Genomic DNA, 19,181 nt, shown 5'->3' with positions numbered 1-19,181 from the left:
GGTGTTCTTCAATTTTCAACGAGCTAGTCTTAACTTTTCAATGTGACTGTTAACCATGCATAAGTCTTTATTCCTTAAACCTGAGTCCATGCACGAACTCACCAAACTCAGGCTCGGGAAACAGTCAGCTGCTTGGTTGTTTTTGGGTTGAACCCCTCAGCTTGACTTGCTGAATGCGCTTTAACCTGCATTTCCCAGCCAGACTCTAATTCTTTCAGTTAACGCAGGGAAGTTTAAAAAAGTTTGAGACTTCACTTTTTAAAATTTGAGACATTTCAGAAGGACCTGGATTTCTGTTTCCTGAATAGTCAGAGAATCAGAACACCTTCTGAATTTCCCCACAACAGGGATCAGGTGGTGAGGGCTGGGAGGCGCTGTCTCCGAGCTCATGTCATTCACTGGCATCCACATCAGCTGTGGGAATCCTCGAGCTACTAGGGTTTGCAATCTTCAATGTCGTTAAACCGTATTTGACGAACAGCTTTTACGCATAGCACTCTGAACGCAGAACTTTGCTGGGCTCCTTCAAGGACTATAGATGGCATTGGGACTATAGATGGCACTGTCACCTGCTGGATAAAGCTGTATGTACACGATGGCTGGGATGCTTACGCGTGGGGCTGAGTCTCTTTGTTATACCAGAGCTGGATTTCCACTGGGTTTTCCTTGTTGTTATTCCTTCCTTAACCTCCTCCTTTTTTTTTTTTTTAAATTTTATTATTTGAAAGGCAAAGTTACAGAGAGGCAGAGAGAGAGAGAGAGAGAGAGAGAGAGAGGGAGGTCTTCCATCCACTGGTTCACTCCCCAACTGGCAGCAACGGCCGGAGCTGTGCCGATCAGGAGCCAGGAGCCAGGAGCCAGGAGCCCCCTCAGGGTCTCCCTCACCGGTGCAGGGTCCCAGGAACTTGGGCCCTCTTTTACTGTTTTCCCAGGCCATAGCAGCGAGCTGGATCAGAAGTTGAGCAGCAGGGACTCAAATCGGTGCCTATATGGGATGTCGGCACTGCAGGGGGTGGCTTTACCTGCTACACCACAGCGCCAGCCCCCTCCACCCCATTTTTTTTTTCTTTTTTTCTTTTTAATTCAGAATTCTATAATGAGTGGAACACCTGCCTGTGAAAACTTATTAAGGAGGTTGTCAAGCTTTGGAGTAAATGACAAAGGTTTTTCATTTAGAATAAAGCCAGGAAAGAACATAAAAAACAGTGTCATGTCACATGTTGGTGTTCATCTACTTTATTTATTTAAAAAAATAATGCCCTCCCTCCAGCAAGCTCAGTTTGCAAATACAAACAGTAAGTACACATTGGAAAATAATTATCTTTAAATCTTTTCACTTGCACAGGTCTAGCTGTAATTTAAAAAGTGGTCCCTTGCTGGTATGCATAATTTCCTAATAAAAATAACTGAACATGACAATCTTCGATTAAATTAAAGTTGAATTATATCAAATGGCTGTACTAGGTCCATTCCATTTCTTTCTGGAACTAGGCATTATCCTCTTGGAAACAGTCAGAGTTTCAGAGTTTTGTCACTTATGGCATTATAAATGTCCTGAGTCATAGGCACATACATTTTCGCTGTGTCATCCAAGAAATACAAGGTATCCTTGATGACGGCAGGGTTGAAGCCCTCCTCCATGAGGGTTACTTTGCGGTGTTTGAAGGTCCCAGTGATCTCAATGGCGTCCTGAAAGACATCACAGAACACATGTGAGGCTTTGTGCTTGCAGTAGATGAGAGTTCAGGGCAGTGGGGGGCACGGGGATTTGGCATCTCTGGCTCAGTGAGAGCTGTGAAGTGAGCTGTTTTTTTTCTTATTTTATTTAAAAAAATTTTATTACTATGTAATACTGGTACATTCTGAGGGCCTAAGTGCAATATTTCAACACATACATGTAGCATAAACCAATGAAACCAGGCAACTAGTTTTTCCACTTCCTCATCTTTGTGTTTGGAGCCTACTAGTTGCTTACAGAACACATTGCTGCGAATTACAGTCACGCCAGGAACCCAGCACCTCTATCTGACCGCCTTGGTGCTCATTATTGATCCTCCCCTCTGCCTTCCTCTTCTCTCTCTCCCAGCCTCTAGGAATCGCTATTCGAAGCTCAGGCCAATTTTTTATTTTAAAATTTCCACATATGAGGGAGAACATGTGGTATGTGTCTTCCTGTGGCTGACTTCGGGAGGTGAAAGTTTAGTGCTATCCATTCAGCCTGCTTTGAGAATCTCCACTAATGAGCCCGACTATCATGAGGTAGTTTTTATTCCCGTCAAGCCTTAGGGTTGGAGTGGGTGCTTGGCCTAGCATTTAAGACACGACTTGGGATGCCCCTATCCTATTGCAGGGCCCAGTTCACATCCCAGCTCCACTCCTGATGTCAACTTCCTGGTAATGTGCACCCTGGGAGGCGGCAGGTGGTGGTTCAAGTGCTTGTGTCCTGCCACCCACATGGGAGACCTGGATTGATTTCCCAGTCGCTGGCTTCAAGTGAACCAGCAGATGGGAGCTCTGTTTCAAAGCTTTAGGATCACCTGTGGGGAGTGAAGGCTGTGGGGATGCTACCAGGGAGATTCCTGTGCGTAGATTTTTGGAAAATTATTTTTCATTTTATTTGGAAGGCAGGGAGACAGAGATCGTCCAACTGCTGCTTCACTTCCCTAAGTCCCTCCACAGCAGGGGGTTGGCCGGGCTAAAGCCTAGAGCCAGGAATTCAGTCTGGGTCTCCCACATGTGTGGCAGGGACCCAAACCCTGAGTCATCTTCTGCTGTCCCTCAGATTGTGTGTTAGATTGGAAGTGGAGCCAGGACTCAAACCAGGCACGCAGATATGGGACGCAGGCATCCCAAGTGGCATCTTAACTGCTGCACCAAATGCCAGCCCCACTTGTGCATATTTCTGAGCATAGGGGTGGCACCTGCTGCCTGGTAAGGCCCCGGACATTGTTAGAATATCCTGACTAATGGTGGGAATAAGAGGATAGAGCATTCACACTCAGACAACCCTGTTTTCTCCGTCTGTTTGCTGCTAGACTGAAGACTGGTTAAGACTGGTCTTTCCTTCACTGTTACTGGAAATATCCAAAGATACTCCCTTTCTCATGTTTCTTTACCATTTGGTTGCAAAGTAAATGTCAGTGTTCCATTAACATCAATAGAAACAACCCTGTACATCCAAACAATACTTGAATCCTAAGACTTCGTTCCTCCAGTCTGCGGCTGTGCTATAGAATCAGAGCAGAGAGTCTGAGAGTAAGAGTGTTCAACTAACAAAAGGGTTGATGTTTGAAGAAGGAAAAGAATCTCTCTAGAAGAGATAGCTAGGTCTTCCTAGTTCCAAATGGTTCATGATGCCCAATTGTACTTCACACCACCTGGTGGGCAGCCCATATCAGAATGCCCCAGGGAGTCCTGGCTGCCCCCCCCCCCCCCTTCCAATACAGCTTCCTGCTGCTGTGCCCGGGAGGCTGCAGAAGATGGCCTAAGAACCTAGGCTGCTGCCACCAATTGGGAGATTAGGATGGAGTCTTGGCTTGGCCCCGCCCACGCTATTGTGACCATTTGGGGAGTGAACTAGTGGGTGGAAGATCTCTCCCCCTCCCCCCCTTCAACTCCTGTATGTGTCACTCTGCCTTTCAAATAAATAATAAATCTTAAAAACAAAAAAGAAACTTGACACCATGAAAAGGTGGAACACTTAGTGGCTTTTTCCATTCTTTGAAACTAGAATCAACAAATCCAGTATGGTCAGAGTGTTTCTTCCGATCACCAGAGCAACACAAGTGTCAGTCATACCTCTCCAGACAGACTTTGTGAGCTCTTGGACTGCTGCTAAATGAACTGGCTGAACTGGCAAGAAAGGGACTAGGATTAGGATTGGGTTTCTGGTGACTGTATTTCCTGATGTTTCTGTCTTCTGATGGAGATCTATGCCCCTCCTTTCTGAGCTTCCTGGAAAGGGTGGTGAACAATTTGGCAAAGGCAGTCACAAAGCAGGGAAGGGGGTTTGCTCGCTAAGGGACAGAGGTCTTCAAGAGGGAAGGGAATTGAACTGGACGAGAGGCCCACCTGGATTCTGAGAAACCGGGGCCTTGCATAACTAGGCAGGTAATCAACAACGTGCTGAAAGAGTTTCTTTCCATCAAATTCATGGTTTTCTTTCATCTTGATTGAGGCCATGCCAATTCGACCCTCATGACCTGAAAGGAAAGTGAAAAAAACAATGCGCTATTTGTTTTGCTTACGAGGCTTTGCTCCTTCAAAAAACTGTGGACTGAGACAACATGATGGTATGAATTTCTTCTGGATAACTGGAGTTTTTTTTTCAAATATATGTCAAAGTCCTTCTGAAATGAATACACCAATGCTACTACTGATAGCTGTCCATTGACTGAACCTTTATTGTGTGACAGCCTCTATATCATGTGTGTCTTACGGATTATCTTGTGCAATCTTCAGAACAACTCCATTACAGTTGAAGAAACGGAGGCTTAGACTTTCAGATGGGACTGGTTCTGTGGCCTAGGTTAAGCCTTTGCCTGCAACGAGGGTATCCCATATGGACACCAGTTTGAGTCCCAGCTGCTCCTCTTCCAATCCAGCTTCCTGCTAATATGCCTGGGAAAGCAGTGGAAGAGGGCCCAAGTGCATGGCCCCCCGTGCCCATGTGGGAGACCTGGAAGTAGCTCCTAGCTCCTTGTTTCGGATAGGTTCAGCTCTGGCCATTGTAGCCATTTGGGGAGTGAGCCAGTGGATGGAAGACCTCTCTCTCTGCCTCTCAAATAAATACATCTTTTTAAAAAAAGACTTTCAGAGACTTGTTTAGGGTCACACAACAAACACAAAGCAAGCTGCTGCAGATCCTGTACTTGTAACACTTATTCCTCTTCTTAGCAGTCTCTCTAAAGTCATCTGTGTGGGGAGCAGGTGGCACTGGTGGCTAAAGGACTTCCAATCAAGGTTCCTAGTAATTCTGCCTCTGCACTTCTGAGAAGCTGGGAGACAGGAGGGTGAAGGCAGGTGCAGGGCTGCGCTGTTTTGTGCCCTCCCAGTCATGTTCAAGAGTCCCAGGAGGATATGTCCCACTGGCTCCCTCTCCCTCCCTGCCCGAGAAAGCAGACCCCAGCCCCAGGGCTGTGGGTGGGGAGGTGTTTAGCACAATGACCCTTGTTTCCTTTGAAGGCAGTGGTAATTAGGTATTAATATACTCATGTCTTCCACGTGATCTGGCAGACCTGGGGGTTCCAGGTCAACCTCCCTGAGCTACATTAGTTGTAATCAGAGAAGGAGAAGAAGCAGGAAGGAGCTGGCCTTGGTCACCTGGATTCCAGTTTTTGAAATCTCTCCCATGGTGATTGTGTGTTTACACACGGCTCTAAAGAAGGCAGTGAACAAAAGGGTGGGGGAAGAAAGGCCTCCTGTCTGAGGAAGGGAGGAGGGAAGCAGACCCTCTGTTTTAGGGGCCTCTGGCACCTGTCTCCAAAACGCTCCTGCTAGAATTAAGGTGGCGACAGATGCACCAGAAACCCTCCGCACTGATTGGCCCCAGCTTTGTGTTCTAGAAGTGGCATTGTCCAACAAGGCACAGTGGGACTGCAGCTCAGGCCCGGGGCCCTGACTCCCAGAGGTTGGTTTGGAACTAGTTCGGCCCCAGGGGAGGCAGGGTTCTGTTTACAGCAATTCTGAGTTACGTCTAAAGATCAGTTCTAGGCAAAGGTTTGCTGGAGCTGCACTGTCCAACAGGGTGGCCATGGGTCCTATGTGGCTGTTATGATGAATTATAATGAAAAAAGGTGAAAAATTCAATCCCTCAGTTGCATTCCTCACATTTGAAGTGCTTGACAGCCACATGGTAGCTCTGGACTACCATACTGGACAGGGCAGATACAGAACATTTTCATTACTGCAGAGTCTGTTGAGACTGGAAAGTTCTAGAGAGTGGTTGGGCAGTTCTGGGATGACACCTAGAAAAAAATCAACTCCATGCTGGGCCTAAACCTAGAAGTTCCCTTTTGGTCCAAAGATCTGTGACGGCCTTGCTCCGCTTCCGTGTCCTGCTGATGGGTCTGCTGCATCCTCTGCCTGGACCATGGCGGGCCTCTGTTAAGGGGGAGGCCACCCAGCAGCCAGTGTGGCCTGGAGAATTACAGCATCTGAAAGCTGGGAGGCCTTCGTAGTTCCGCTCCACGATTTCCCTGCTGTGAGAGTTCTCCCAGGATCCCAGGTGGACTACAGCCCCTCTTCACATGCCTCAGCTGTGGGCGTTCCCTAGCCCAGAAGTCAAGCCTGTTCTGCTGTTGGTCTCACCCAGAGAGACCTCGGACTAAAATTTGCTCCCTGGTCCTTTCAGTCTGTCCATTCGAGTTCCGATCATCAGAGCAACACAAAACACACTCGTTCTTGGTTCTGCTTGTCTGATTTCCAAACGTTGTGAAGGCCATTGGCCTCCTCCCTTTTGCTCTCTGTCAGTGACTCCCAAACCTAACTGATTTCAGACACACTTGGGAATTAAAAAGACATGCAGATCCTGAGTCTCAGATCCCAGAGATTCTGATCATTTAATCTGAGTTGTTTTTTTTTTTTTTGGACAGGCAGAGTGGACAGTGAGAGAGAGAGAGACAGAGAGAAAGGTCTTCCTTTTGCCGTTGGTTCACCCTCCAATGGCTGCCGCGGTAGCGCGCTGCGGCCGGCGCACCGCGCTGATCCGATGGCAGGAGCCAGGTGTCTATTCTGGTCTCCCATGGGGTGCAGGGCCCAAGCACTTGAGCCATCCTCCACTGCACTCCCTGGCCACAACAGAGAGCTGGCCTAGAAGAGGGGCAGCCGGGACAGGATCGGTGCCCCGACTGGGACTAGAACCCAGTGTGCCGGCGCCGCAAGGTGGAGGATTAGCCTAGTAAGCCGCGGCGCCGGCCCTAATCTGAGTTTTAAAAAGTTTTCCCGATGATTCTGACGATTGACCAAAATTTTCCAAACTTCTGGACTCCTGTGCTTTTTAGAATTTATTTAGTGTTTTCTTTTAAATGGTGCCAAAACCACGAACAACTCCTCATTTTGGCCGTTTTGAAGTGTACGATTTGTTGGCAACTAGCACACTCACACGGTTGTGCTGTCATCACCAGGATCTAGTTCTAGAATATTTTCATCACTTCCAAACCAGACGTTAATGCCTTTAAGAGTCACTGGAGGGCTTATGAAAATACAGTTTCTTGGGCACTACCCCAGAGATTCTGACTCAGTGGGTCTGGGTGGGCATCTTTAATAAACTCCTGGCAATGCTGATGTTGCTGGTCTGGAACCCCACTTGGAGGAACTTCTGTTCCATTTCCTGGATTCTCTCACCGTCTCATGTTCTTCCATGTTGGTACCCGTCTGCACATACAGTATCCTATGAGGGGTCTGCAGGAGCCTGGCACAGCACCACAGATGACAACCATGACTTGGACCCTTGTGTTAAGTCAGCCTGAAGTCCTCTGTGTTTTCCTTGAGACCAATATGAGGACTCTGTGGCTGCTCACACTCTGGGACCCAAGATGTGGCTAAACTTCCCATTGTGTTATTGGCACAGGGTCATAGAGGAACAGATGAGAGAATCTCGAATATTCTTTAAAAACCAAAGAACGGGGGCTGTCATTGTGGCACAGTGGGACAAGCCACGGCTTGTGATGCCCACGCCCCATATTGGTGTGCCAGTTCAATTCCTGGCTGCCTGGCTTCTGCTCCAGCTCCCTGCTAATGTGCTTGGGAAGGCAGCACAGGATGACCCAAGTACTTGGGTCCCTGCCACCCAGGTGGGAGACCTGGATGAAGTTTCTGGCTCGTGGCATTGGCCCTACCCATATTTGGTATTGTGGCCATTTGGGGTTGAACCAATGGATGGGAGATCTCTCTCCTCCTCTTATTTCTCTCTCTCCCTCTGCTTCTTTGGCTCCAAAAATGAATGAATGAATGAATGAATAAACAAACAAGTGAATACATTAAAAAAAAATAAGAGCAGAGCAAGGCCAGTGAAACCATCACAGTTCAGGGACTTGGGGAAAAGTGACTTTTGGCTTTCCACTTTGAAGATAGGTGAGAATCCCCAGTACCGAGTTTGGGCAGGAATAACAATACCTCTAGCACCTTGCATTTGGGTGGTGCTTTGGAGGTTTTACCCTTCTCTGACATTGATCATTTTGTGATAACTTTCATATGTATTTGATAAGTATATGGTTAGTAGTTATATAATTAAAATGAATTAGTTCTGACAATCTCAACTACATGGCCACTGTTATCCCTCCTTTGAGTGACTTGCCTGAAGTCAAACAACCAGGACTCAGGGTTAGACCATGGCTTTCCCCGCTCTGTCGGCAGAAGCAGGCCTGCGGATGAAACCATGTGGACAACGCTCTCTGAGCCTCAGTGGGCTGGGCTGGGGTCAGGGACCTGCTTTAGAGAAGAGGCTGCATGAAGTCACCTCCTGCCCGGTGTTTTCTTTAACAGCTGCACCTGCTCTCAGCTCAGAGCCAAGGCACCACTTCCCAGCTCTCAAGCTTGAGAGGTCTTTTCTTCAGGTGTGCCAGGTATAGTACAGGCCCCTGCAACTGGGAGCCTCAAAGCCCAAGAAGATCTGGGAGCTAAGCCCCAGAGGAAGGCCAGCTTCGGATGTACTGAGTTGGCTTGGTACAATGGAACACAAACCAGACACAAACTCTTTACTCCCTTGTGGCTGGAAGAATTATTTAATTCTCCAGCTGACAAGAGAAAGCACCGACAAACTAATCTGGGGTTAACTTGACGTTCAGGAACTGTTTGGGGTTAGACACAGATTTCTAACATCTGCACGTACCTGGCACAGGCACTCCATACACGTTTACTTCCTCGATGAAATGAACCAGTCCCACTATGTCGGCAACTTCAGTGGTGGCCACGTTTTCCCCCTTCCACCTGGAAGAAAGGGCATGGTTACAGAGGTCACTGGTGGTTTCTGGCTCAGGTTGCAACAGAGAGCAGGTGCGTCTCCTTCTGACGCCCGTGCCGTGGCTCATCTCCCCTTCCCCATCTTGGCCCTCAAATTTTCCAACTTAGTCATGGTGAAGGCATCCTGCTTGAGGTGTAAAAGGCAATAAAACAGGGAATTTCCATCTCACCATATGAAACATGACACACACAGAATGATGTTATTCTAGTGTTAAAAAACAGCCTTTGAGGGACAGGTGTTGTGGTATAGTGGGTTACTCTGCCTCTTGGGAAGCCCACATCCCATATCAGAGTACTGATTCGATTCTCAGCTCCTCTGATTCTGATCCAGCTTCCTGCTAATAACTTGGGAAGCAGCAGATGATGGCTCAAGTACTTGAGTTCCTGCTACCTACTTGGGAAACCTGGATGGAGTTTCTGGATCCTGGCTTCAGCCTGGCCCAGTCCTGGCTGTTGTGGGCATTTGGGTAATGAACCAGCAGATTGAAGCTGTCTCTCTGTTGGAAGACCCCCCTCTGTCTCCCTCTCTCTCACTCTCTCTCTCTGTCACTCTGCCTTTAAATAAACAGAAACAACAACAACAAAAATACAGTCTTGGCTAATAAGGGCACTGGAAATCAAATCTCAACTACTTTTTGCTGTGTTTAGGCATCTTACTTTTCTCATTTATCAGCTTAAATTGCTATTTAATTCAACTAGTAAACATCTATTTCATAGTTTAATATTTGTATTTCAAGCCTTCATGATTAAAAAAAGTTTTTTTAAAAATAATTTTTTAAAAAATTTATGTGCAAAGCAGAGCAACAGAGAGAGAAGGACAGAGAAACATGCACCATCCACTAGTTCACTCCCCAAATGGCTACAAGGGCCAGCTCTGGGCCAGGCCAAAGCCAGCAATTTGGAATTCCCTCTGGGTCTCCCATGTGGGTGACAAGGACCCAAGTACTTGGGCCATGATCAGCAATTTTCCAGGCACATTAGCAGGAAGCTGTTTGAGAAGCGGAGCAGCTGGGACTTGAACTGGCATGCCAACATGGATGCTGGTATCCCAAGCAGTGTTTTAACCTACTATACCACAATGCTAACCCCTGCCCTCCAACCCCCTGCCAAAAACTCTTAATTAAAAAGAGAAAAATCTTAATTTTGTGCTACAGGTAGATTGTTAATAGAACATAGGCAGGTACTCTCTTTCACTTAATGAGGAGTTGAATTTTGCTCTATACAAATTCTTTAGATCTCTCAGAAATCAGTGCTATTAGAATGACTGTAACTTCCTTGTGCTGACTTGGGGAGTTCTGTGGGAGACCATTTGGTTGCAGATGGAAAGTGGGAAGGTGGGAGGATGGGAGAGGAAGAGGAGGATTAGACTCCCTCACTTCCTCTTCAGCCAGATTGGCTCCACACTACTTTGCATTTGATTTTATCTGGGAAAAAAAAAAAATCCCATGAATGGAAATTCTGTGAAAATCCCTGGCTGTTCTAAGAGTGATCAGTGGGATGGGCTTTAGGTGCCAAAAATCAGACACAGGCTTCCTGCCTTATTCTCATCTGGTGCTGCCCAACCACGTTGACTGTGCCCTGCAAAGCGGCACTTCCTGCGTTCTGCCCGAATTCTCTGGGAAGACAGGAGGTTGAACTGACATGCTAAGCAGACAGAAGGAAGTGAAGCATCCTAAGCAAAGTGGAATATGATTCCAATTTAGGAGTAAGCCAGCTCGCGCGTGTGTTTGGTTTTGGCTCAATAATTCGGAGAAACCAACCGGAATGTATCTCCAACTCTGTCATGGAAGTAGATGAAATTTTCATGGTCAATCATTAAGAGATCTCCACTGTTGAAATAGAGGTCTCCTTTCTTAAAGACATCTCTCAGTTTTTTCTTCTCTGTCTGGGTCTTTCCTCCAGCATAGCCATTAAATGGTGTAAGTTGTGTAATTTTGCAAACCAGGAGTCCGACCTCACCTAAGGCAGAAGAAAGTAACTTACTATTTTATGAGCTAGAGGCAAGCAAAGTTTATTATCAACCTTCTCTTAAAACTGATGTCATTTGACCCACTGGCAGTAAACTGGCTGCAGATGGTGTCATAATCTATGTATACACAAGGGTATCTCAAAAAGTTCATGGAAAGTAAAATTAAGAGATTATATAGGTGCAAAAAATTTGAAATTCATGATAGTTTTTGATAATATCCATTTTCATGAACTTTTTGGAGATCCCTCATGGATACGTTGTATATATGTATATACATATCTCATATATACACATTTGTACACCACACATACCTATACTACACACTATTCCATATGACCACATACTTGTAATTATCTTAATGAGACTCTTCTCCTGAATAATTATTTATACACATAATTAGACAAAAACCTAAAGTTAAAGACTACCTAAAGCTAAGTAGAGATTTGCAACCATAATAATATATTCCTTTCCATAAAACACTTGTATTATAAGCAAGAAGTTGTTAAGATAGGTTTAAAATTATAATAATTTTGTTACATGTATGGTAAATTAGCATTTTTTAGAATTTCTGTAACTATTTCGAGGGTACTTCAATAAATCTCATTTTCTCCCAGTCTGCTAAATTTTGCTTCTGTGGAAACAATGTTGGTCCTAGAAAGTCACTTGTTCAAGATAAGAAAAGGCACAGGTTAATTCAACAAAAAGCCCACTGTACCTCTGGGAACTCTGATGCAATATCCATTTTCATCACGGACAGGTTCATCTTTCTCCACGTCATATTTAATCAGCTCATAGGTTATGACTTTCTAGCAAAATTAAAATACATACAATTTGAGTAAAAGTACTCTATAATTTTTCTTTTTATTGTGGTATAACACATAAAACACCTGACATGTGCAATCTGATGAAATTTTGCGTTTGTACATACCCATGTAGCGACCACCAGCTCAAGATAGAAAGCAGTTTCATTTCACCTGGAAAGCTTTCTCCTGCCCCTTCCTAGGAAGCTAACCGCTATTCTGACTTTGGCTGCCATCGTTTGATCCTAAATTTCAAACAATGAAACAAATGTGCGCCTTTGTGTCTGCTTTCGCTCAGTATCTGTGATGTTATTCCATCCATGTGGATGTTTCTATTAGGGGTTTATTTATTTACTTTTTATCACCACGCAATTTTCCCTTGTATAAAAATACCACAACTCATTTATCTATTCTCTTGTTAATGGGATTATTTCCAGTTTTGGACCATTATAAATATTGTGATACAAATATTCATATATATATGTCTTGGTGAGTGTGTCACAAATGAGTTTTTTTTTTTTTTTGGACAGGCAGAGTGGATAGTGAGAGAGAGAGAGAGAGAGAGAGACAGAGAGAAAGGTCTTCCTTTTTGCCATTGGTTCACCCTCCAATGGCCGCTGTGGCTGGCGCATCTCGCTGATCCGAAGCCAGGAGCCAGGTGCTTCTCTTGGTCTCCCATGTGGGTGCAGGGCCCAAGGACATGGGCCATCCTCCACTGCCTTCCCGGGCCATAGCAGAGAGCCGGCCTGGAAGAGGGGCAACTGGGATAGAATCCGGCACCCCGACTGGGACTAGAACCCGGTGTGCCGGGGCCGCAAGGCAGAGGATTAGCCTGTTAAGCCATGGCGCCGGCCTACAAATGAATTTTTAAAATCTTATATTAATATGCTTTTGTTACATGTTTCAAATTTCAAGGGATATGTGATTCAAAATATTTAAGGACCAAAGGCCTAGTTATTTCATGCCCCTTACTATAACATTATTAAAACTCAATAATATTTAAGATATAATTCAATGGGACAAAGATTTAATTCAGAAAGAGCAATAATAAAGCATATTATTTTCCATGTTAACAAAAAAGATGATAGTATTTGGGGGTAATTATTAGCCTTAGTTACTGAGTTCATTTTAAATTTATGTTCAAGTCTGTGATAAGATAATCATATACCTTATTTTTTTTAATTAATTAATTTATTTGAAAGTCAGAGTTACACAGAGAGAGAAGGAGAGGCAGAGAGAGAGAAAAATCTTCCATCCGCAGGTTCACTCCCCAGTTGGCTGCAATTGCCTGAGCTGCGTGATCTGAAGCTAGGAGCCAGGAGCTTCCTCAGGGTCTCCCATGTGGGTGCAGGAGCCCAAGGACTTGGGCCATCTTCTACTGCTTTCCCAGGCCATAGCAGAGCGCTGGATTAGAAGTGGAGCAGCCGGGACTCAAACCAGTGCCCATATGGAATGCTGGCACTGCAGGCTGCGGCTTTTACCGCTACGCCACAGAGCTGGCCCCTCATATGCCTTATTGGTAGCAGATACTTTCATTGAAAAACAAGTAGCATTTATGGTCAGCAAATTTAGATCTTATTTGTTTATAAGAATGTAAAAAATTTATAGGTGGTGGGGCTGGTGCTGTGGCGTAGTGGGTAAAGCCTCTGCCTGCAGTGCTGGCATCCCATGAGGGCGCCAGTTTGAATCCTGGGTGCTCCACTTCTGACCCAGCGCTCTGCTATGGCCTGGGAAAGCAGTAGAAGATGGCCCAAGTCCTTGGGCCCCTTCACACACATGGGAGACCAGGAAGAAACTCCTGGCTCCTGGCTTTGGATCAGCCCAGCTTTGGCTGCTGCAGCCATTTGTGGAGTGAACCAGTGGATGAAAGACTCTCTTTCTCTCTCTCTTCTCTCTGCCTCTGCCTGTCAAATAAATAAATAAAAAAAATGTCTAGGTGGTAACTAATGCTTCTTCCTACATCAACTGCAGGGGCCTCTTTCTCCTTTATATGCTTTTCTACTTTAATGAGGTTTTATTTAAAGTAGAAAACCTGATAAAAAAAAAAAGCATGACAGTAAAAGTATGAGAAAACAAGGACCTTGTAACACACAGCTCTAACTTCTGAGGTCCTCAGTTTGGCTGAAAAACAGGTTCTTTGTAACTTCCCTTCTGAGCATCAACAGAAGCAACATGGAGAACTTGCACCAGGCCTCAACTCAGCTTTTTGCACTTCTTGCTTTCAAAACTTATTTAGTGGGGCCAGTGCTGTGGTGTAGCGGGTAAAACCGCCACCTGCAATGCTGGCATCCCATATGGGCATTGGTTCGAGTCCTGGCTGCTCCACTTCTGATCCAGCTCTCTGCTATGGCCTGGGAAAGCAGTAGAGGATGGCCCAAGTCCTTGGGTCCCTGCACCCACATGGGAGACCTGGAGGAAGCTCCTGGCTTCAGATCAGCGCAGCTCCAGCCATTGCAGCCATCTGGGGAGTGAACCAGCGGATGGAAGACCTCTCTCTCTCTCTCTCTTTCTGCCTCTGCCTCTTTGTAACTCTGCCTTTCAAATAAATAAATAAATCTTCAAAAAAAAAGTTTATAAAAAAACAAAACCAAAAAAACCCAAAAACTTTTTTAGCTTTGGTCACCAAGGTTTGGGTTAGTCCAGGTTAGATGGGAGCTAACCAGAAAGGACTGAGCCCTCACGCTGGCATTTCCAGTGGCCAATGGGAACTTGCTTCTCTGTTTGTAGTTGTGAAACCAGCATGGGTCTCTAGGGTGATGGAAATGTTCTGTATCTACTCTGCTCTCTGTGGTGCTCAGTAACCACATGTGACTGTGGAGCACTTGAAACGTGGACACTGGCTGAGGAGCTGAATGCGACATTTCATTCACATTAAAATTAAATAGCACATGTATGTAGCCGGTGGCTTCCCTGCTGAAGGCGCAGGTCTGGAGGGCAGGAGAGGAACTTGCACGGTGTTGATTTGGCTGCCATAAGCAGGCACCTTGGACCCAAGCTGGACTACGAGAAACAGAATGGCTGAGGATCAATCAATGCTGTCATGTAGCAGGCATTGAGCCAGAAACCCCATAGGCTTTTCATAGTGGGTTTAATTTCATGCTTTTAGCGACCCTTTCCCCTTAGTAATATTAAGTATGGACCAGGCACTGGATTCAATATTTTCTCTTTTTATCTCTTTTACAGATGACAAAATTGAGGCCTAAGGAACAGAAGTGACTTGCCCAAGGTATGGTGATCTGTTATTTGCTCACCAGAGCCAGAGCTTTGACACACACAGACTCCTGTCCTCTGTCTTTTAGTCATTCCTGGGGATGAAAGTGGCCTGGAAGCTCTGGGGTGTGGCTAGTTCATGGCCAGGCAGATGGGCTGCCCAGGGACAAAGTGACAACACCAGGTGCCCAAGTCAGTGGAGGTTCAGGATGCACGGACTATTTCTGAAATTTTGCAAATTATTGGTCATTTGGGAGACTGACTGCCTGAGCATAGAAAAAGACAGCTTGTCCAGGGACTCTGGCAATCAAATAACTGACAGGAAAAAAGAGACTGCTGTGTGAGCTGTTTTGGGGGCAGTGTTTGGGGCAGGTATTTGGTGCAGTGGTTAAGTTGCTGCTCGAGACACCTGCAAGCCATATTGGAGGGCCTTGGTTCAAGTCCAGGCTCTGCTTCCAATCTCAGCTTTCTGCTGCTGTGCACCCTGGGAGGCAGCAGGTGAAGGCTCAAGAACTTGGGTCCCTGACACCCATGTGAGAGATCTAGACAGAATCCCAGGCTCCTGGCTTCAGCTGGCCCAGCCCTGGCTGTTGCGGGCATTTGGGGAACGAAACAGCAGATGGAAGATCTCTGTCTGTCTCTGTCTCTTCTGAATACACAAAAATAAATTTTAAGAAATTTCTGGTAGCATTACTAGGTGAACACCAACATTCACTAGATCCTAGAACTGGGATGCCTCCTCGTTCTCTTGAATATTGCACAGCTTTTAAAAATTATCTGGGCCCACCTCAGAACAATAGAATCCAAAGACCAAGGGCTAGGGCCCTGTACCTGGATATAAGGGCACTACAAAAAGTTGTTGGGAAAATAGAATTAAAAGGTGCAAAAAAGTTTGAGACCATGCTTTGTTTTTTCATGATACACATTTTCCATGAACTTCCGGGAGACCCCTTTGATGTCTCACCATGTACGTAATCTCGAGGGGCTGGCACCCTCCAGGTGTTTTCTAAGACATCAGTGCAAATGGCCTTGGGGAGACTTCACGCCAGCTGGAGCTGACAAAGGGATACTGTGCTATCATTAATAGAAACAGAGATGCTTTTAACTGGAGGCTCCTGAGTTTTTGAGGGCTTCATCACAAATGATGTGGACAACCTCTCTTGGCCGAGCAGATGGGTCACAACTCTGGGGCAGCATGAAATTCTGATAATAACGTTGTCACAATATCACTTTTCAGAAATGTCTAGGGGCACAGGTATTTGGCTTTGGGGTTAAGACACCGGGACCCCTGTGTCCCACATAGGAGTGCCTGGGTTGCTTCCCATCTCCGGCTCCTGACTCCAGCTTCTTGCTAATGGGCATCCTGGGAGGCAGCAGTGGTGCAAGTCGCTGAATCCCTGCCATCCACGTGGGAGACCTGGATTGTTCCTGGCTTCCAGCCTTGGTCCTAGGGCTCTTGTGGACTTGTGGGGAGTGAACCAGTGAATGGGAGCTCTCTCTCTCTGTCTATTCCTCTCAAATGCTAATGGAAGAAAAAAAAAGAAATCTCTGTATTTGGAAAGTGCACATGCTCTGAGTTTTCAGTGTACTTACACGCTGTAGGTAGTTTACTCTTCCAACAGCACCAATTTTTCTTGGGTAATTCAGAAATCCGATATTGCCTTCAGTGGAAGCATAGAACTCATAAATGTGAATGTCCCCAAATCTCTTGACAAATTCTCTCCACACATCTCCTCGTAAGCCATTGCCCAGCGCCATTCTCACCTTATGATCGCGATCGTTTGGTTTCTGCAGGAGGGGGAGAAGAAGGAGACCAAACTGAAACATCTCTAAAGCCTGTATTTATAGGTAATAATTGCTATCATTTTTGAAATGTTTAATTTATACTAATCATCGCCTTTATTTTATTACATATTTATGTTGATTACAAAGTCACCTCACATCAGGGCATGGTTTTTCTGTCACCCACAGGCATTGTCCCTTCTTCCTCTAATACAGGCTTCACGGTCTAACAGCTAGAATGCCAAAGACGTGGATTTTCCCATTTTGAATTTTAAGGCACAAGAGAAAACAATTGGACCGAACCAGCTGATGCCATTGTTTAATCCATATCTGGTCCAGATACAATAAGGGACTGGCATTGTGGCACGGTGGGTTAAGCAGCCACTTGCGATGCTGGCATTCTGTATTGGAGTGATGGTTTGAGTCTCAGCTGCTCCACTACTGATCCAGCTTCTTGCTAATGTGCCTGGGTAGGCAGTAGAATATGGCTCAAGTACTTGGGCTCCTGCCACCTATGTGGGATACCAGGATGGAGTTTCTGACTCCTTGCTTCAGCCTGGCCCACACCTGGCTGTTACAGTCATGTGGGGAGTTAACCAGAGAATGGAAGATCTCTGTCTCTCCCACTCTTCTTCTGTCACTCTGCCTTTCAAATAAATAAATGAATAAATAAATCTGTAAACAAGTTAGAAGGAGGGATTAGTAATTTCTTGATAGAGCTGGTGGATGTCAGTGAATTCCCAGTATGGAGGAGTCACCTGGGAAAGACCTACCAGAGACTGGGACACATTCTATTACAAGTGGGACCCTCATGCTGAAGGCACGGTTTTCACCTGATGAAGAAAACTGGGAGGATGGAGGGTTGGGGGAAGACGTCTCTGTTTTCCACGAAGTCACTAGAGAGCAATCATGTTAGGGCCTGGAGGGACCTGGAGAGAAGAATGCTGATCGTACCCTCATTTAACAGAGAGACCCAGAGGTCCCAGGACCAGTTAGAGCTGAACTGAGACAACAAAGCTCTCCTAATGGGATGAGAAGGGGAAGAGGAAGAGGAAGCTGGCTCCCAGGTGCCTCAGACGGCCGGCCTGGGAGTAATGGGCTTTACTATAAATAAAAGTCACAAAGGAAAAGCTATTTTGAATATAAGAACTTGAAAGGAGAGTGTGGGTGAGTGAGAGAGGTGGGGTTGCGAGCGGGCTGCCTTCCATTCAGCCTTACGCAGCTAGCAGCCCCCTGTAGATGGTCTGCACCAGTGGCACTTTTAGTGATAGCTTGCATTACTAAGACAATTTATGTCCCTCACGACACCACAGCCTGGTGGAAGGGACAAGAAAATACTGGCAATTCTGACTTGTACATTCTGTTACTCTAGGCCTTTTATTTTAATAGAAAACAGAATGGGATGCTAGGTAACTAGGACTCTCCTCACATACCAGATGTTGACTTCTTGGATCCAATAGCAACTGCTTCTGTTAGAACATTTCTGCATTATTTCTCCCACTGTGCCATCATTGTGAAGTGACTTTGGAGTAAGAGCTCCTCTTCGAAAAGAGCTGTTGGAGAGAGGCTGGCGTTCCTCTGTGTGAGTGTGTGATTATGATGTAGATGTTCAAACCAAACCAAAACAAACCCTGAGCTGGTTTTCATGCAGGAGGAACTACTTCTGGGCCAGGAAGAGGCAAATACGTGTTCAGTTTTGAATAACTGATTGGTCGAAACTCTTTCAGGAGTCCTCACTGGAGAGGGTGGACAGAACTGGCCAGTGCTAAGAAGTGTGGCCCCCGAGCAGCCTTCCTGGGGAGGGACTGGACCCCACAGCAGGGGCTCTGAACCAGGGTGTTCAGGGAAGGGGAGAAACTCCTCTGAAAAGCCTTAGAAGCTGCACGAGACTCCCCGTGCCAGCTGAGTGGGACTCTGTTCTCTTCACGGGCTCCCTGGGTCCGTGATTCATTGATTCAATTCTCTTATAACTACAAATGCATATATATATATATATATATATATATATATATATATATATATATGTAGGGAGACGACATTTCTGCTGGCCAGGGCCAGTCCTGGCTGATGCTGGTGACTTTTGCTCTCAGGTGTCCCCTCTGCATAATGAATTGGAGGGCCACCCTGGGCACGTGACACTCTCCCACTCAGGAAGGGTTGTCAGCTTTTCTGAGACCTCCCCCACCCAACTGCTGCTTTCCTGTTACTCTGAGAATAAAACATCACACATATTTGAAGAATACTTAGTTAAAAGGAACTTGCTGACCTGGGTGTTTTCCTACTCCCAGGCCTACATGAGGAGCTCCAAAGCAGCGTGCCCATGTATAAGCCAAGACTTTACTCATTCGGCTCCATATGTGGCTGCAGTCAGCTCTCTCCCAACCGTGTGGTTCACTTCTGCATCTAATGCCTGGTGAACACCTAACTGCCCCACTAGATGGTAAACCCCTCTGAGGCCA

General features: G+C 46.0%; 1 protein-coding gene across 1 annotated transcript in view; it reads right to left on the bottom strand.

Moving 5' to 3' along the window:
• Positions 1-1,220: 1,220 nt before the first annotated feature.
• SLC27A2 (solute carrier family 27 member 2) overlaps positions 1,221-19,181 on the bottom strand; it is a 47,995-nt gene continuing 30,034 nt past the window's right edge. The window contains exons 5-10 of the mRNA XM_062205887.1: positions 16,534-16,728; positions 11,646-11,736; positions 10,722-10,920; positions 8,831-8,928; positions 4,072-4,202; positions 1,221-1,689 (exon numbers count right to left, since the gene is read on the bottom strand). Coding sequence (XP_062061871.1) covers positions 1,513-1,689; positions 4,072-4,202; positions 8,831-8,928; positions 10,722-10,920; positions 11,646-11,736; positions 16,534-16,728 — 891 coding nt within the window. The 3' untranslated portion in view covers positions 1,221-1,512. The remainder of the gene's footprint in view (positions 1,690-4,071; positions 4,203-8,830; positions 8,929-10,721; positions 10,921-11,645; positions 11,737-16,533; positions 16,729-19,181) is intronic.

This window comes from Lepus europaeus, chromosome 11, assembly GCF_033115175.1.
Source record: "Lepus europaeus isolate LE1 chromosome 11, mLepTim1.pri, whole genome shotgun sequence".
Taxonomy (NCBI): domain Eukaryota; kingdom Metazoa; phylum Chordata; class Mammalia; order Lagomorpha; family Leporidae; genus Lepus; species Lepus europaeus.
This window is presented reverse-complemented; position numbering and strand designations above follow the sequence as displayed.